The sequence below is a fragment of the Vigna umbellata genome, chromosome 1 (genome assembly GCF_029865625.1).
Source record: "Vigna umbellata cultivar VRB3 chromosome 1, Vumbellata_1.0, whole genome shotgun sequence".
NCBI classification, from domain to species: Eukaryota; Viridiplantae; Streptophyta; class Magnoliopsida; order Fabales; family Fabaceae; genus Vigna; species Vigna umbellata.
The window spans coordinates 24,171,439-24,190,516 of record NC_142165.1 but is presented as its reverse complement, the minus strand read 5'-3'; the positions used below and the strand labels follow the sequence as shown (position 1 = coordinate 24,190,516).

The following is a 19,078-nucleotide window of genomic DNA, read 5'->3' as shown; positions in this document are numbered from 1 at the left end:
TGAAATGGAAAAAATATTAAAGGAAAAAAAATGAAAACTTGTATTATTAAATTAGAAAACATTATAATTTATAAAACTTAAAAAAGAAATAACCCACTGTTCCTAGAAATAAGTCATTAAGTAAAATTTATGAATAAGATATAACAAACTTAAGTCTTCTAACAAATATATTCATTCAAATGTAATTAATAATCAATTAATGATAAATGATTGCTGTTAGACCTCATTAAAAACACACCCAAAACCCCTCTGAGTGGATTCCATGTGTCAAGCGAAGGGTTCGACACTCAACTGGCGGAAGGCAGGTGTTGGCAGATGAGCGGATGCTCGTTTTGACGTTGGAAGCAAAACTTGGATTTTCATAAATTCACGCCACTCTCCCTGCATGCACCCTTCTTCCCCAGATTCTGAAAATTTGATTTTTCTCCTCCTTCTCACTACATTTCCTTCATCTTCTCTTTAAGAAATTCTCACTTTTGCTTCCTCCGATCACCATTCAGGCACCGTTGCTACTCCGCCGGTGTCAAGAGCTTCAGGTTGAACCGATTGGTTTCGACTTCTGAACTGGTAAGTTCTTCCCCTTTAGTCGTTCGTTTTCTGGAACATGCAAACCAAGTTCTGTTTGCATGAGTTCATAATCTCATTCTGAGCCCAATTTTGGCATTTTGTTTGGTTTAGTTTTGGAGAATTGTTGAGCGTTGAGGGTAGAAGGATTCTTAGAGGAATCAGTGGTCCATTTGTGAACGTTCGCTCACATTAGAGGTAAGGGAAGCTTATATAATTTAATTTGTATGTTGTTTGAATTGCATGTACGTTCGTTGAGTTGATGAATTAATATGAAGTATGATTGTTGATATCTTTTGACTATATGAAGTATGATTGTTGATATGTTTTGACTATATGAAGTATGATTATTTACTATGGTATTGGTGTTTGATTTTATGAAAATAGATGTTGAGAAATGAATTGAGATAAATGATTTCTAAGTATGAAATTTTCCTAAGATAATGTGTGTTCGTTACGGAATGGTCTTTGATCGTTCGATTTTTATAGGGGACTCGTTTAGAACTGGATTGTTTCATTTGGAAAGAATTTATGTTGAGAATGAGCGTCTTCGTCTAGTACAATTTGTGTACAGGCGTTCCACCAAGGATATCCTTTCCTTGGTATTTTAAAATAAAACTTAAGTATATCTGTGTAGTAGTATGTCCGTTCATTCTTGAACATTAGTCAAATGATATTTTATATTCACCAAGCGCTCGTATCATTTAATGCTAGGTCTTTCACCAAGCGCTCGTATCATTTGATGCTAGGTTTTTCACCAAGCGATCGTATCATTTAATGCTAGGTCTTTCATCAAGCGCTCGTATCATTTAATGTTAGGTCTTTCACCAAGCGCTCGTATCATTTAATGCTAGGTCTTTCACCAAGCACTCGTATCATTTAATGCTAGGTCTTTCACCAAGCGCTCGTATCATTTAATGCTAGGTCTTTCACCAAGCACTCGTATCATTTAATGCTAGGTCTTTCACAAAGCGCTCGTATCATTTAATGCTAGGTCTTTCACCAAGCGCTCGTATCATTTAATGTTAGGTCTTTCACTAAGCGCTCGTACGATTTAGAGCTAGGTCTTTCACCAAGCGTTCGTACTATTTATTATTGGGTCTTACACCAAGCGCTCATTCTCTTTTCTATAAACTACCTGGATGAAAATAGCGTTCGTCTAAATTCAATATTATACTCTCTACCGTGTTCGATCTTTGATTGGCATTCGGTTTTCTGATGTTAAATTCAAATAGGCTAAGTATTTATAAGCGTTCGGTTTCTTCATGTGATTATTCAATGTATTAGTCTTTGAACGTCTTGAAGTGTCTGTCTCCATTGGGTTCGGCCTAGAGTCTTAGTACCTGGTCTGGGTTTCTCGGTGTTCGGTTTGAACTCTCATGAGTCCGATCATTGAATTGGCTCCCCTTGAAAATAACATTCTTTCTGTTCGTTCTTGTGATATATGATTTTACTCTGGTCCGTTCTCAACTCGATAGTAACCCTTTCGGTCTTAATCTTTTCTGGAATTGGAGACCTCTCGGTCTCGCTCCAAGGGTTCGGTCTAATTCTGAGTTCAGGGTAAACGTTCGATACTTTTGTATCTTAAGTGATCTTAGTTAAAATTGAAGTTTGAAACTGGAAGATGATGGAATATGATGTATATTAAATGTATTTGAATTATGGACGAGTATTCCGGGGAGGAATAACTCATGAATGAATATTGGAAATTTGGTAAAGTATGAATGTGGACATGCTATGCTGGCGGTTCATCCTGATGTTCCGTGATTACTTGTCCTCACGTAGAGGAGGGTAAGTCATGTGCGGGAACGACAGGAGGTCCTAGTCCTTATGGTTAATTTGGACAGATAGGACTAACCTCGGGTGGCAGTTGTTGAGGGTATCCCAGTTACTACATCACCTGGGTGCACGAATGTCGTAGCTACACAGAATTCATACAGTCCGGACAGTTAGTCTAGTATTAGGCTTTGTGTGAACGAGTGATGAATTATCTTGTTTGGTTTTGATTGTGTGAAATATATGTTTATACATGAATTAAATTACATAAGATTACCCTATGTCTTTCTGTCTTGTTTGTTTTGTACGTTCGGTTGTCCTTCTGTTGCAATGATCATCCATGTGGATGTGAGCAGAAGGAGACGAGCTGTTGGAAGAAGCGCTGGAGGAAGATAACTTAGTAGAGGTAGAAGTTAAGACCGAATAGTAGAACAGTTCAATCAACTTTTTTTTTAGCTTAGTTTAAGATGGTCGTTCGATCATCTTTTCCCTCTTCTTTTGGTAGGACCGTTCGGTATAGTCTTTTGTAAACCGTTCGGTCGAGGTTTGCTTTTGTTGTTCGGTTTTAATTTTCTAGTTCTTTCTGTAAGGCCGTTCAACCACAAGCTTATTTCTCTATTATGTAAGATTGAGCTGTAATATTATTAAATATGATTATTCTATTTATATGGTTTTGACACTGTACTTTTGGGATGTTACAATTGCTTTTGGATATCGGTTTTAAACATTGAAAATAACGTGAAGATTAATTTTATAAATAAAAATAATATTAACCCCGTTGTTACGTTTGCTTTCCTATATCAAATGAATTATCTATTAATATTATTAAAAAGAGCATAAGTTCGTTAATATACTATCATCGTAATAATAAATATTTTCAATTCTTTGCTATGTTATTACTTTCAAAATTCTTAACTCATGTTTTACTCATTACATGTAACTGCATCATTATCTCCCTATGTGTAATTTTTGTGACGGGATGATATTCTAAGCTTATTTTAGGAATGCCATAAGATTTATTCCTCCCTTGACTTTCTCAGGCAGTAACGATATATGTACACAGTATGTTTATGCAGACAGACTACGAAGACATACATTTTCTCAGATTCTTACACGCATTTTTCGTCTAGACCAAAAGCAAATCGAGTATAACCCCGGAAATGTCGCATTATACTTAGGAATAAATGAAATAATAGGAATAAATACGTTATAGAGGACGTTGAGCTAGCAAATACTACAGAAAAAAAAATGGATAGAATATCATCTTAGATGATTTAGCTTCTATAAAATAAAATCTGTTGAGAATCCGAGACTATCCTAGTAAAGAGATTATTATCAGGGGGATAACCTTATCGCTAGCAGGCATAAAAACTACAACAATATTCCTAAAAGGGTCAACTTTTGCATTAAAATAATTTTCAATTCTTTTACAAAAGAAACTGTTTCTCTTTGGACCGATGCAAGATTTCCCACTACCTGTAGGAATAGCGTAAGTTAGAGTGGGTTGAGGCGAAATTTCGGAGAACAACTTGCTCCATTAGATCCTAGAACCAACAAATAAATCTGAAATGATTACAATGTTACTGAAAGGGCCAGAAAAAACCGAAACATAGTAGGATAGAACTGCCGAGAAATTACCTATTTACCATTAAAATATTCCAGAAGGTGCCGATCAAGCTCAAAATGACGAGAAAGAAGCCCCTGCAGCTCACAATTCATATGTCCGGTTAAACTATACCAATCGGAGACAATTAATTGAACAGTGACGATAACAAGTAAATTTTATATAGTCCCAGCTCAAGTTCAATGATATGCAGAGCATTGACAATGTTTTAAAATCGTAGCATATTTTGAACCTTTTTGGTTAAATTTATGCACAATACTTTTACTTTCTCTTTTAAGTTAAAATCAATTTATGCAATTCACTTATATAAAAGTTCTTTCATGTATCTGCATGAAACTAAGATTCATAAATTATTTCTATTTATGAGAAACAACTTATTTTCTTCTTTTATAAAGAGATTGTGAAGTTTTTGTAAACAGAGACTGACCAGTTGGTCTTATTCAGTCACTATTCAAAATAGCATATACCCTAAATAAGACAAAAACCTTGGTAATCGTAGGGTGAAAATATGTTGCTTCAAAATCCAACTCTGGAAAGCGGGCAACTTCAGCTGCATTCTCAAATAAGATATATGTAGGAAGCTGGCCCATGCTTCCTGATAATCACAAGGCATAATATAAATTCCATATTCACTAAATCACTATACAACAATAACTAGAAAAAAATAATAGTAAAACAGAAAGAAATTAAACACTTATAGTGAAAAGGAGGAAAATAAATTCAAAAAGCTAACAGTTAGAATAGGTACCACTTAGGGATATTCCAAATTTTTCAGCAGCATTAGGAAAGAGACCAAGATCAACTATTCCAAACGATAAATTTTTGCTTGAATATCTGCCAGACATGAATGTACGGAAATTGTAAAGAACTACAATCACAACAATTTTCATGGAAATTGCTGATGCGGGATGTAAATTCCTCTCAACCATATTAGTTAACTTCGTATACTTGCAGTGTAAACAATAAAGAAGTTTCCCTAATATAATTTATTGATACCGTATAGGTTTTAATGCCTTAATAGAATTCATAACAGACTGGACAGCTCCAGAATCTAACTGAAGGAAAGAGAATCAGCCATATCAAGCTTAGAAACGCCTCACAAAAGGCGTGTCCATGTGTCTTACTCGTAGCATCCGATACTCATGACACGGATATGGAAAATGTCCAATTTGAAACTTGACATGGTTCCAATAGAATGCTAATAAAGACAAATACAATTATTTTCTAAAACCCACAAACTTGAAAACTTAATGCATAATATGATTATAGAAATAAGGTTTAAGGTTTTGATAGGTCCCTTTTTTCGTCCAGAATCTCAAATAAGTCCCCTACTTATTCGGTGTCTCAATTAGGTTTTTATTTTTGAAAAATTGAAACAAATAGAGGCTTGTCGTCAAATTGGACAAATACCGTTTAAGAGACCCTTACGTGGCATGTTGACAGTAATTTCACCTAAGCTAAATCTTCTCGTCTGGGCTAGATATGCACAGGAACATTTTAACTTAAGTTAAAACTAAGTTGCCTAGGCGAGATTTAGGCTAAAACTTGGGGTGCCCACTGGAACATTTTCGTTTACGTGAAACTTTGCTCGCCTGGGTGACAATGTCCTGCAACTAAGGTTGAGCCACTGGAGCTTTTTCGCTTAGGCAAAACTTAGGTTGCCTGGGGAATCCTTTTAAAATTGTTGCCTTGTCAATCTAGCTTAAGCGAAAATGTTTAGCTTAAGCGAGACCACGCGACCCTGTGTTAAAACTCCGAAAAGGAAGGACTGATTCATAACCACTTTCTTTTGAACATAGTGTTTTCTTTCCTCAAATTATAGGGCGCGAGGTATGAAGAGATAAAACACTGGTACTTTATCACAGAAATAAAAGTGTTTTTGCTTCCATAGGAATATGATCCCTTCTTGATTAGGATTCCTACTTTTTGATATACCATTAACATCATTGCTGGTATTGAGGTAAGGTAACTCATTTTCATGGATTACACAACAGAGTATAGTTTGATGAAATTCGACCCTGAAACAGCTACCAATAGAGCCAAACATTAGACTGAATATAACAAACTTCATTCATTCAAGATAGTCAAATACATTGCTATTTGAGTTTTCATTCACAAACTCACTTTAACATCATCTATTGCATCCTAACAAAACGAATATATTAGCAAAACTTGTGTTTCAGTTTTCTGCATATCTCGCCCAGGCGAGAAGGTTTAGCTTAGGCGAAAATACTATCCGCACGTCACGTAAGGGCCTCTTAAACGGTGTTCGTCCAATTTGACGGCAAGCCTCTATTTGTTTCAATTTTTCAAAAATAAGGACCCAATTGAGACACCGAATAACTAAGGGACCTATTTGAGATTCTGGACAAAGAAACGGATCTACCGAAACATTAAACCTAGAAATAAAGAACAAATTTTATATCATCACTACTTTTCAATTTTTGGATATTGGATAGATAGATTATATTCATTTTTGTAATAGGTGACAATATGTTAGATTATTATATTGGTTTAAACCCTCAGATGGTCCTCGTGTTTGTATGGGAATCTCAGTTAGGTCCTCATATTTCCAATTGTCTCAATTGGGTCATGATATTTGTAAAATTGAGCCAATTGGGTCCAAATATTTGAAAATTTGAGTCAACTAAGCCCGGTCCGTTAAATCTTCACAGACGGCGTTAAATGAGGCTGACGTGTTGCATGTTGATCTCAAAGTGTTTGATTGCGTGGAATTTTTATTTAGTTTAAGCCATTATGACATGGCAAAGGGTTTTACTAATTTTCAGATTAGGAATTTACTTATCTTCAAATTAAGCCAAAAATTGAATCAGTCCAAAGGTCCATCATCGCTGCCACCACCGGCAGTCACCATTTTCACCATTACGCCTAAACCCTCTTCAACCCCAATCTCCAATCAGTCCTTGCATCATCCAAACACAACTTCGAACCACCAAATATCAGATCCCTTCCTCAGATGAACAATCCCAAATATCCCCAATCGCAGTGATAAGTCGGAGGACGAAAACCATAGTCCCCGTAGAGACATTGCCGCTGAGACGCCCACTGGCCCAAAAGATCCACTCCAAAACGCAGCTACCAACGCTAACGACAACCGGCTCCGTCATGTCGGTGGCGACACTCAAATCGTCGCGGTCCACCGCTCCATCTCCTTCTCCGCCCTCATTTTGCGTCGACTCACAATTCTTCGCCCTCACGTGCCGCCACACTCGCCTCATCGTCAAGGACCGAACCCTCTAGAGGAAATTCAAGATCCCCTGTTACCGCAACGACGAATGCTACCCGAGGAGCATTACTTTCCCACGCTCTTGTCCATGGCAGATCCTGATGGCTGCCCCAAATACACACTCACCAGAATTAATTGGACTGGCACCGTCAACGGTCACCCTTATACTTAGTGTCATCTTCAAGAATTGAAATTTCAAGCAAGGTACGTTTTTTTTTTCTTTCCTCGTGTTATTTTATTTTATTTTATTATAATCAAAATGATTGGAGGGTGGGTGTTTCCATCTTCAGCTTTATATATTGGAATCTGGGTTTTGATGCTTGTGTTATGTGTTTTTCTCTGGATGATGATATTTCTAGGGGTTTAAAGTTAGGAATTACTTTTTCTGAATTTTCAATGCACAAAATGAAGGAGGAAGAATTTAACCAGAATTAGCTTATGCCGTTGACCTCATTTGGAGACTCACTACTACATCCTCCTCCTAACAACTCTAATTTCAAATAACCCCATCAAATAGATATAAATCGACTCCAAAAAGCGTCGGCTTTTCTGACTCAAAAAAACCACAAATCCCTTTTGTTTTCTTCTGTGTTTGGCATCCAGGTTCTGACAAGGAAAACCCACTTAAGTCATTGTTCCCAAAAAGTTAAGAACAAAGTGAAAGGCCCCAGCAGAAGTCTCTACTCTGCACAACTCGCAGGGTCGAAGAAAAATCAAGCAAACAACCTCCGCGGCCGCCCAGAACGAGAAGAAAAAATGATGGAGAATAGCATTGGTAGCTGCGTTTTGGAGACAGTGGAGGATGATGAAGACTCTGAATCCCTAATTAAATCTTGTGCCATGTCATAAATTATTCACCTAAAAAAAATTACATAATATAATACTGCCTCATCAACATTTTAAGTATGCACCATGTCAGCTCAAGTTAACACCGTCTGGGACAACTTAACGGATAGGGTAAAATTGGCTCAATTTTACAAATATTATGACCCAATTGAGACAGTTGGAAATATGAGGACCTAACTGAGATTTCCATACAAACATGAGGACCATCCGAGGGTTTAAACCTATTATATTTGTCTAACCTTGTTTATAGATAATTTTGAGTATATAAATATTAGTTGTTAAATTAAATAATTCATAATGATCTAATATATAGATTTGTGCCCCCAATGTCCTACATTTTGGAAACTACACGTGTTGAAGTGTATGTGTCTACATCGTTATCAGTGCTACACCGAAGTCATTTTAGGGATTATTTAGTCATATAATTAGACCTAGCTGATATGGGATTTCAAAACTAGTTCATTTGATTTTAGTTTTCCCAATCCAAACAATGAAAGAAATATAAGATTGCTTTGCGTTTAATGGTAAAATCTCTAAAACAACACAAATGAGTGTTTAGTTTGATTATTTTGTATTTTAATTTTCAATTTAAACAAAACTAAAATTTGAAGTGATTGTTTAGATTGTATTGAATATAGTGAAAAACTATGTATGTATCAGGCTTATTATTAATAAAGATAAGATATATATCTAACACTTCCCTTCAAGCTGGTACATACAAATCGTATGTACCAGGCTTATTACTAATATAATTAACAAAGACTTTGTTATCTGCTTTTGCACTTGAGTGACACCAAATTGTTAATTATTTGTCAAGACGACATAAAAAACGAAATATCAACCCAAAAGACTCTCCTGAGCAACAAATCTGGGAGGTTGCTCCATAAAATCTCTTCTTGCAAATTGTCATCGAGGAATGCATTGTTGACATTTAATGGATAAAGAGGTCATTGTTGAAGAGTCATCACGGCTATAAAGTCATCCTTGCCACAGAAGAAAAAACATATATGGACGGGTCAAACACAATGGTGACAGAAGGAAGTTCAGAAGAGACAACAACGAAAGAAGTCATTGATGAACAGGAGAAAGAAACCCTAAAAATCTATGATTCTCCAATCAAGCACCTGAAAGAGGAGACGGAATGTGCGACCATGCACGACGAACCTTAAAGAGAAAAAAGAGGGACCTCGACGCTCTGAATCGCTGCCTGAGAGGAGACGACACGCGTCACCACGCACGACGGAAAAAGGAGCAGATCCACAACTTCAAAAGGCGTTGAAAGCGCGTAGGAGCTTTGATGAAGGCATCATTGACAACACAGTGGTCGCCTGGCCAAGACAATCCAAATCGTGCGATCGCTGGTCAAAACTCTAACTCCGGTAATGGTTGCAATGGACGACGGCGCTGCCACCATCAGTAGACAGAGCTACTGCCGACAGCGGTGAGTGTAAAGACATAGGCAACATAAATTTTTCCTAAAAAGAACCTTAAGCTCTAGATACCAGTTAAGAAGTGGATTTTAAACCTAACTCAACCCCACAAAATCAGCTTGTAGGGTGAGGTTTGCGCCCACATACATCCTATAAACCTGGCCTTATCTCTAGTTGATGTGGAACTTCCAACATACTCCCTCACGCCGAGGTATATACATTTCAAGCATGGGACTGGACATTAATGGGTGGTCCGATAAAGGCCCAATAGCGAGTGGAACAATATGTCCAACAACACAAATCTCACTAAGATAGGCTCTAACAATGCTTCTGATATCATGTTAAGAACTGCACTTTAACCCTAACTCAACCCACATCGACTAGAGATAAGGTCAATTTAGAGTATATATGTGGGTGCAGACCTCACTCTACAAGCCAGTGATTTTATGGGGTTGAGTGAGTTAGGCTTAAAGTCTACTTCTTAACCATTTGAATGAAGGTGCTAATAAATGGGGTCAAATTTGAAAACCAAGTATTCATTTCCAACAATTATTAAAACAGGAAAGTGCGGTCGCAACTTTATATTGTAATAAAAAACTAACCAAAACTTTTCCTTCATTTGGGCATTATAAAGAAAATAGAACACACAAAAAAGATAACTCAAATAAAAAAGACTCGATATTTAGACAGCTTCAAAACCTATTATAGGCACAAAAGTTACTCATAATAGGTAAGAATACAATAATATGAAGTTTTTTTCCCTTTTTACTTGAAGAAAAATAGTTCAAGACAAAAGTCAAAGAGAAAACATACGTAATGGAGAGCTCAGGAAAATGCTGACTTGAGCGAATGCAAGCAGGTGAATATGAAGCACAAAATTCCACCTGCCAACTCACAGAAAGAAAGAAAAGTGGATAAAACCAAAGGAAAAATGAAAGAGAACTAAAACATAAACAATGATACGACCAAACCCTTACGGAATAAATATTCAGTTAAATGTGAATCTTCAGGTATTCAATGTTTGTTGAATTACTCTTTTACCAGCAAATGCAATATAAGTGTTTGGTTCGACAATAATAATATCCCCCATCATGTCAAAACTAGTTGTCACTCCACTAGTAGTAGATGTAAGTATCAATAAATGAAATAATTGTTTGATAATAATATAATGCAGAAGAAATGTTAGCCATTTGCATCACTAGTTGACCAATAAATTACAAGAGGGAAAAATCAGAAATAAATTCTTCTCACCAACTACATTTCAACCCCACCAATTCCCCCAAGCAATACTCCGGAAAAAAAAAAACAAACAGAAAATGGGTAAAAAAGAACGTACATTACATAAATATAGCTATTGAACCACACTCTGTTTTCCAGAGGTCATTATCATTGTGCATTGACTGTATTCACTAAACTAACAGCATATTTCAGTAAGATGCACAAAGCAATTTCATTGAACTGAAGATACGCACCAGCCACAATCTTGTAGTTGTCCCCTCTGTCAACAGGCTTTCCAACTGCAATGGGGTTAGCTTGCTGGACGTACCTGATAAGAATTAATCACAGAGAAACAGAATTGAATCATATGATCTATGACTATGATAAAATAACGAATTCTTGTATTTCTTAGGATACTTTCCACTGATAAGATGCTTAATATAACAAAATCGTACAGGCAAATCAGTCAAATCCAACCAACCGTACCTAGTCCTTGGAATAGAGGTTGTTGTGTTAACATATGTATCACTGCAACACAGAAAATAATCAGAAGCACGCATCTACAAAATGGAGTGTAGCATCACAAGTTGTAATTGTAAGTTACTTTCAGTAGTTATCTAACGCACATCTAAAATTTCCTTTTGATCTAACTCCATGAGAGTTAAATATGCAGTTTTTAATATACTTTTCTTATTTAAAAAATCACCAATAAAAAACATTTTTAAAATCACAAAAACTGGTGAAAAGAATATATAAGATATTTTTTAAAAATAACAAAAAATAATAGTGTGATGGTTCATGATGCCTTTCATAGATAAAATTATATTGCAAGATATTAAACATGGTGTGAATAAAAGGCATCTATGCTTAACTAACACAGAATAAGATGAAACTACCCACCTAAAAATACAAGAATATACCATACGGCTAAGTGGCGATCCATCGTAATGGCTAAGACAAAAAGACAAATCTGGAAATAACAAAATAAGATAGGTTTGAGAACTTCCATATAGACACAAACAAATTAAATCACAGGAAGTACGCAGCAGCAAGAAAGTGATTTAACACATCATTTTTTTTTCACAACAGAAACTGTGTAGTTGCCAATAAAAAAACAAGCAGGAAGATCGTAATAATGCATGCTCCATAGTTTAATAGCCATCTAACCTAGTTAGACTTAAGATGTCACTTTAGAGTATGAACAATTTAATTTCAAATAAAATAGAAAGGTCTGAACCCTATCTTACTGATAATAAAAAGGGGCAAGTGAGGAAGTGATTTATGAATCAAAGAAGGCAGCTGTAAAAGTCCTACAAATTCATCAATTGCGATTACCTTGCCAAGGAAAAGTGCATCGGCTATAAAGGCTTCCCAGTTGTCTTCTTTTACTCCCTGTAACAAAAAAAGTAGAATTGAATACAACGCACACATAAGTTCTCGAAGGTTAAAAGCAGCAGTGCCTGAAACAACAGTTGATCGATCGATCCTAGACACCCAAATCAACAAAATAATCAAAAAAATCAGAGTGCCCTAACAACACAAGATATCTATAACGGAGAATCTCACTAACACATGAGACAAAACTAGAAGCTTCATGATTTGGGAATGCAGAAAGATTACACTTCAGCTTTGCGCCATTCACACTTAAACCGCAAAACCCTTCTCATTATTAATGCCAACCGACTTACCACAATTACATAAATTCCATCCATAATTCATGGCATTGTTGGATATTAAAACAGTTATTAACGTATCCATGAACTAGCCACATGACATTTCCAGTAGCATTGTGATGGTATACTTAACAGAATGTTTTTTGGTAAAATAAATTAAAAAATAACTTGACCCGACCAAGAGTTGAATTTTATAACCTGCAATTCACATTTTTTATGCCCAATTTTTAGAGTTAACAGTTACCATTCACACTATCGACTAATAAATTTTAGGCAAATGTAAACGCGGAATGAAAATTCGAGGTGAAATTCGATCTGATTTCAACAGCGCGTACCTTGATGACAACCAATATCGCGAACACAAGCAACGTTTGTATTTCCTGAGAGAGGAGAACAAGTAAAGTAAGTAATCTGTAAGGAAATCCGTGCAAGAGAGAAAAAGAGAGAATTTTACGCGACGAAGGAGATGTTGGATGAGATGAGGTGCAAGAACTTCGGAAGCGGAGCTGCGAATGATGAAATATGAGAAGAAAGTTAAGAAATGGAAAAGGTAATAAGGTTCTGAAACCAAGCGATTCAGCCATTGGAACCCCGGAACTGCGTTATTGCCACTTTCATTTGCCATTTGCTTCTTTCTTAACTGGTTCGTATGGATCTGGAATTTCCCTCCCACCCGATTTCGATCCATTCTACAGCTATGCTCATGACATATTCAAGTATATCAGTATTACTTTGCAAACTGTGGATTTTCTGGTTACCATTAAGGGGTTGGTAAAGAAAATACCCTGTTACCATCATTATAAATATTCACATTTCTTTTACATTATTCAATCCATATATTTTATTATTCACACTTCTTCTCTGTCTAGCTTTGTGTGTAAAATATATAATTTTTAAAAACAAGAGTTAAATTGAGAAGTTGTATCAATACCTTTTTCTATATTTTTTTGAAAAAATATTATAATTATTATATTTGTATAAATAAATTTAAGATATGTATATTTAACTATTATAATTGTGAAGATTAAAAAAATGTCTCTTAGAACAAGTAACATTATGTGATATTCGAATATTTTAATATTAAAAATTTAAATTAAAAATAAAAATTTTATAAAACGAGTTTTATTATTTCAAGTCACATAATCTTTTTAAACACTGATTTCTTTAGAGTTCTTTTTTTTCTCTAAGTCTTTTAATTGTTGGATTATTTATTTGAAGATCAGAGAGTGTCTAAGTGATCACTGTAATGAGGTCTTCAAGTTTACATGATCTGTTGATATAAGAGAGTAAGTTAGTTTATGTTCTTTTCTTGAGTTTTCATGTTTTCTCATGCATATGAGCAGTTCTTCACTGCGTGTGTCATATGAGTCATGTATTAGGTTATTTGTTGATTAGAGGTTCTAACGGAGTATCCTGATCATGATTTTGTGGTTTGTAGACGCATATAGAGTTCTTTCCTTAGTAGAAGAGGTTTTAGGTTCTATATAGTTATTTGAGCTTTTAACAAATAAGGGAAACTAAATATCATTATCTTAAGTTTTGATTAAATTTGAATTGTGTGTTCATGTTTGAAGGCTATTAATGATTTGATAATGTTGTTTCAATCATTTTGTTATTGTGAAAATTTGTTTGAGACTTATGATCTAATGTAATTTGACATGTTGGAAATTGGTCTAGAATTGGTGGTATGACATGTGAAATTTTGTTGTGATTGATTATCAAATGAACTTGATGTTAGTTTGAGTTTGTGTAATTTACGACCTAGTTAGCTATTTGTGTTGCTGAATTTTGCTTTATTGGTATGCTGAATTATTGTTTGGACTTTGGTTTAATTGGTTTGATCTGATGGACTGAGTCGTTGGCCAATTGAGCAAATTGGTATTCAATCTAATTTTTGAACATGTTTTCGACTTAAACATAGTGTCAAGAATACCAATTTGGTCATTTGGATGGGTAAAGTGCAATTAAATCATGTTTTGAAGTTTCTGGTGTGGCACTTTTGGGCATTGAGCGTTGGTAAGTCAGAAAGCCTTTAAGCTTTAGGGTGTTGAGCGGCACTTTTGGGCACTAAGCAACACTTTTGGCACTGAGCGACGATTTTGGATGTTGAGCGTCATTTCTTCCCTGTAGGTCTAGAACCTTTTCTCTTTAATTTGTTGGTTGAGAGCTTTCTTGCACTAGGCGAGAGAAATTGTGAGAGCTCTAGCACTGAGTGCCAGAACTACTGCTATGCACTACTTATTGCTAGGAGTTTTGTGCTGAGTGTCAGTTCGAGCGCTTGTGTGGTTTTATATGTTTCGTTTTCTATTCTTTGTTGTTTGAAGTGGTTTATTATGGACTCTATGTATGTCTGTTATGAATTGGAAATGCTTCGTGGGTTTAATAACATGATCATATGTATGTTTATATGAATGATGTTGTTTCTATGGATGGAGAAAATGATTTGAGATGTTGTTGAGAGAATTTCAAAGAGAAATTATGTGATGTGGTAACGTAGTGTATGCATTGACATATAGGGGGCTCAATAAGGAGATATCCTAAACTCTAATAACTATTCACACGCAAATAGAGTAGAATGAGTTATGTGGTGAGGGTGGCAAGAGGTCCTAGTCTATAAACACTATTTAGGTCGTAAGTGCAAAGGAGACTAAGATTGTGGGTAGTAAGGTGATAACCTCTTTGTTTATGACTCTGCAAAACATAAATACTACTACAAGTATACGTCTATAGTGAGACCCAATGTCAAAGGCATATATCCAAATAACTGTGTCTAGTGTGAGCGATGTATAAGTATATGATTTCTTGTATTTAATACATGATTAGATTTCATTTAATGTAATTTAATTATATATGAATTTTTTTTGGTACATTAATTTATTATTGCTCCTTTGTTATCTATCTGTTTATTTCTTGTTTTGCGATAATCACCTTAATGGTGTGATCAAACTGAGATGTTTCAGTTGATTCAGTACAGGACAAGAGAGATGGCACAACATAGATAGGTTCTATTATGTCATGTATAAGCCTGCTTCTTTTGTAAATTCTAGTTTCCAGTTAGTGTATATATAATTTGCTATACTCAATTCATACTTTCTGAATAACTATATTTATATTTTTATCTCACGTGCTTGTTGGTTATTATTTGTTTTACTTTTATTTAATAGTTTTGTACTTTTAATAAAGGAGATGTTACAACCATTATATATAATGTATAAACTTGATATAGAAATAAAGTTTAATAATGTAAAAAAAGTTAAATAATTATATTATTATATGATAATATATAATAAAATATTTTTATACGTAGACTTTTGCATATTCAGATGTATAGTAATAGTTATATTGGTGGATGATCATGGACTTGAAAAATTGTTTTATACAGTGTTTTGATAAATAAATAACTGAAAGGAATATTTATTGTGATTAAAAGTTAAAAGTAAAATATTAATTTTTTTCATTATATTTTAAAAAATAATTAAGTTTTGAATAATTAAAGAATTTTTAATAATATTTTTAAAGTATTTAAACAAATATAATTTTTAATAAATATATATACTGCAAAGTTCGTAAGAAATCCCTTAAATAAAGAACAATAATTTAGGATGGGAAGATTCTTGCTTTGTAAAACTAAAGTGCAACGGGAGGTTTTAAAATAAAAGTATTTAGGGGAATGTAAATAATAAATGCACATATATTTTTATATTGGTTCACTCCAACTTTAGTCTCCTCTATCCACAAAGGGTTCCACTATAATCTTCAACAATATTATAATTGAGTATTCTCATCACTCCTGGTATTCCTAGGAATTCCTAGTATCCACCGGTACGTTGCTTAATTAAGTTTCACCTATTCTTGGTTGTGTAGTATTCTTCACCACTCTTGGTATCCCTAATCAGCGAATAGCCTTCCGTTATCCTAAACTAGTTGAGTATTCGCACAACTCTTGGTATCCCTAGTCAGCAAATAACCTTTCGTTACCCTATACTAGTTGAGTATTCACATCACTCCTGGTATTAGACAATCTTGGTATCCTCTGATATGTTGTCTAAATTTCCTTAACTCCTTAGAGTTTCAACAATAAGTGTTTTAATTCTCTTCAGAATTGCAATCAATAATTGCTTACAAGTCGTTTAGACTATTACTCACACAAAGATTATATATATACAATAAGTGCAATCTAGAGACTCACTTAGTGTTTCTCTCTTTTATCTTTTTCTCTCTTCTTACAATAGTAAGCAAAAATTACAATAAAACTCGAGAGTGTTGCTTGACTATTCTTTCTTTTCTCTTACTCAAATATTTTCTTTTTCTTGAGCTTTTTTGAGTTTCTCTTTTAAATGCTTATTGTAAGATGAATATTTTCATTGTAAGCTTTTCTTTGTGTTATCCTCTTAATTCTTCCTTGGAGTGATCTTCTATTTAAAGGCTCTTTGAAAAGATATCGCTTAGACTGAGCTTTTGGCCTTGAATCTTGTGTCTTTTCTTTCTTGCAAAGCAGTCGTTGGTTAAAGTCAACTTGTCAAAGCAAACATGCTTGTTTAGTACTTTGCTTGAAGTAGGTTGTACTTTCTTTTAGACACTTCTTCTTATGAAGAAAACATTTCGTGAATGTCTCTTTTATCTCTAACGTCCACTTCTGATTTCAAATAAAGTATTTGATGCGTGTAGTAGGATATCTGCAAAGAGTAGAGTAGATTGTGCATGCAACAGATATGTCTTATCTCTTATTACTTTTGTTGTTTTTGAAAGTTAAGCATTTAATAACATTTATTGTTTGTTCAGAACAACAAAGTGATTTTTCAATTTTTTACGGTTGAGGTAGCGTTTATCAATAAATCTTTTTCTAAGATACCAAGTGTTGAGTTGGAAGTTCAATGTTGGATGAAGTAACGATTTTGACTTGTGGTATCGTCTAGGCTGATGTATGCCTTTTGGAATATTGTCTTATAGGTCTTGAGCATTTAACATGTTTTTTTCTTTCTTAATCCTTTTGAGGCTTATAGAGGGTTTGGTCAGAGACATTATCTTGATACCTTTTCGCTTCTTGAGAGTTTAACTGAATACCCTTGGATACAGATAGCTTACGTGTTTAGCATAACTCTCTTTCAACGCTTTGACTTGTGAGTCGTTTAGCGTTGCGTCTGGAAGCTTTTATCTTACTTGTTTTTCTATGTGTTTTCCTAAGGCTTTTCTATGTTGATGGATGATTTGGAAGTCTTGTGTCTAACGTTGGTGTTTCTATCTATTCAATTCTTGTCTCGTTAAATGTTATTTGATTAAACTTCAAAACATGAGAGTGTTTGATTGTGTAGATGATTTTGTCTTAACAAATATATAATTTTTTTAATGTGATTTGTTATGTCTATTCATTATATTACATCATTCATTTATTTTTTTATATGTACTTTAATAATAACAAATTAATGTATTAAAATATGCTATTTAGAAAAAATTTTGCTATAAAATTACAAGTATATATTTATTGATATATGTTTATCTATGTAACAAAGAAAAACAAAACTAAAAGTAATCTTTTAATACTTACAAATAATAATAGTGCGAATTCCCAACTTAACTTATCCTCAAACTCAAACATTAGCCCTATTTAACTCTAGACCAAAACATTAATCTAAAACTACCAAAAGTAGGATTTTTTAAACATCAAATAGAAATATTAAACTTCATAATTATGTTAAAATATTTATAAAAGTACACAACTAAAATAAAAAAAAAAACTAAACATAGATTATCCAACATGATATATATATTGGAGTTCTAGTTTTGACCGACAATCACACGATTTTGATTGTCTCGGCCAGGCGATCACTGTATTGTCAACGACGTCTTCATTAGAGCTCTTACTCATTCTCAACACCTTTTGAAGTTGTGGATCTGCTCCCTTTTCTATCGTGTGTGGTGGTACATCTCATATTCTCTCAAATAATGATTCAAAGCGTCGAAGTCACTCTTTTTCCTCTTTTAGGTTCGTCGTGCGTGGTCACACGTCCTGTCTCCTCTCAAGCCATTATTCAAAGTGTCAATGTCACTCTTTTTCCTCTTTCAGGTGCCTTGATTGGAGAATCTTGGATTTTTGAGGTTTCTCTCTCCTATTTATCAATGACTTCTTCCGCTGTTGTCTCTTCTGACCTTCATTCTATCATCATTGCATTTAACTTGTCCATATATGCTTTTTCTCCTGTGGTAGAGATGACTTTTGTTAGTTTATTTATAGTCGTGGTGGCTCTTTAACAATGATATTTTTATCCACTAGATGTCAACAATGCATTCCTCGACGACAATTTGTAAGAAGAGATTTATATGAAACAACCTCAGATTTTTTGCTTAGGGGAGTCTTTTGGGTTGATATTTTGTCTTTTATGTCGTCTTCACATATTATTAACAATTTGGTGTCACTCTAGTGTAGACGGAGATATTTTCACTAAGTCTTTATTGATTATATCAGTAACAAGCTTGACACATATGATTTGTATGCACTGGCTTAAGAGGGAGTGTTAGATATATTATCTTTATTTTATCTTTATCTTTTATCTGTTATAATTCCTTATTTATACTTTGGGCTTAGCCCATATTTTTTCTATTATAAATACAACACTTATATTCAGCACATGGGATATTAATCTCATACATAGTTTTCAGTATATTAATTAATCACTAAACAATGTAGTTTATCTATCTTCTT

General features: G+C 34.3%; 1 protein-coding gene across 8 annotated transcripts; it reads right to left on the bottom strand.

Moving 5' to 3' along the window:
* Positions 1-3,572: 3,572 nt before the first annotated feature.
* Positions 3,573-13,155, bottom strand: LOC124844180 (Thioredoxin superfamily protein). 8 transcript variants are annotated; one of them, XM_088101294.1, is made up of 11 exons: positions 12,833-13,155; positions 12,714-12,758; positions 12,041-12,097; positions 11,606-11,675; positions 11,192-11,233; positions 10,960-11,033; positions 10,301-10,371; positions 4,713-4,798; positions 4,432-4,559; positions 3,979-4,041; positions 3,573-3,903 (listed from the first exon to the last, which is right to left on the bottom strand). In XM_088101294.1, the coding sequence occupies exons 1-10, from the start codon at positions 13,064-13,066 to the stop codon at positions 3,979-3,981; spliced, it is 870 nt and encodes a 289-aa protein (XP_087957420.1). In that variant the 5' UTR covers positions 13,067-13,155; the 3' UTR covers positions 3,573-3,903. The 8 variants fall into 8 exon arrangements, with proteins under 8 accessions (XP_087957420.1, XP_087957408.1, XP_087957402.1 ...); XM_088101282.1 differs by having other exon boundaries at positions 3,987-4,041; XM_088101276.1 differs by having other exon boundaries at positions 3,573-3,884; positions 3,987-4,041.
* Between the last annotated feature and the right edge of the window lie 5,923 nt (positions 13,156-19,078).

Coding starts and splice junctions, on each gene's coding strand:
- LOC124844180 (XM_088101276.1), bottom strand. CDS start 13,066: ATGGATCGAAATCGGGTGGGAGGGAAATTCCAGATCCATACGAACCAG. Junction 11,034..11,191: donor ACCTCTATTCCAAGGACTAG/GTACGGTTGGTT, acceptor AATTCTTATCAG/GTACGTCCAGCAAGCTAACC. Junction 4,560..4,712: donor ATTTGGAATATCCCTAAGTG/GTACCTATTCTA, acceptor TGTGATTATCAG/GAAGCATGGGCCAGCTTCCT.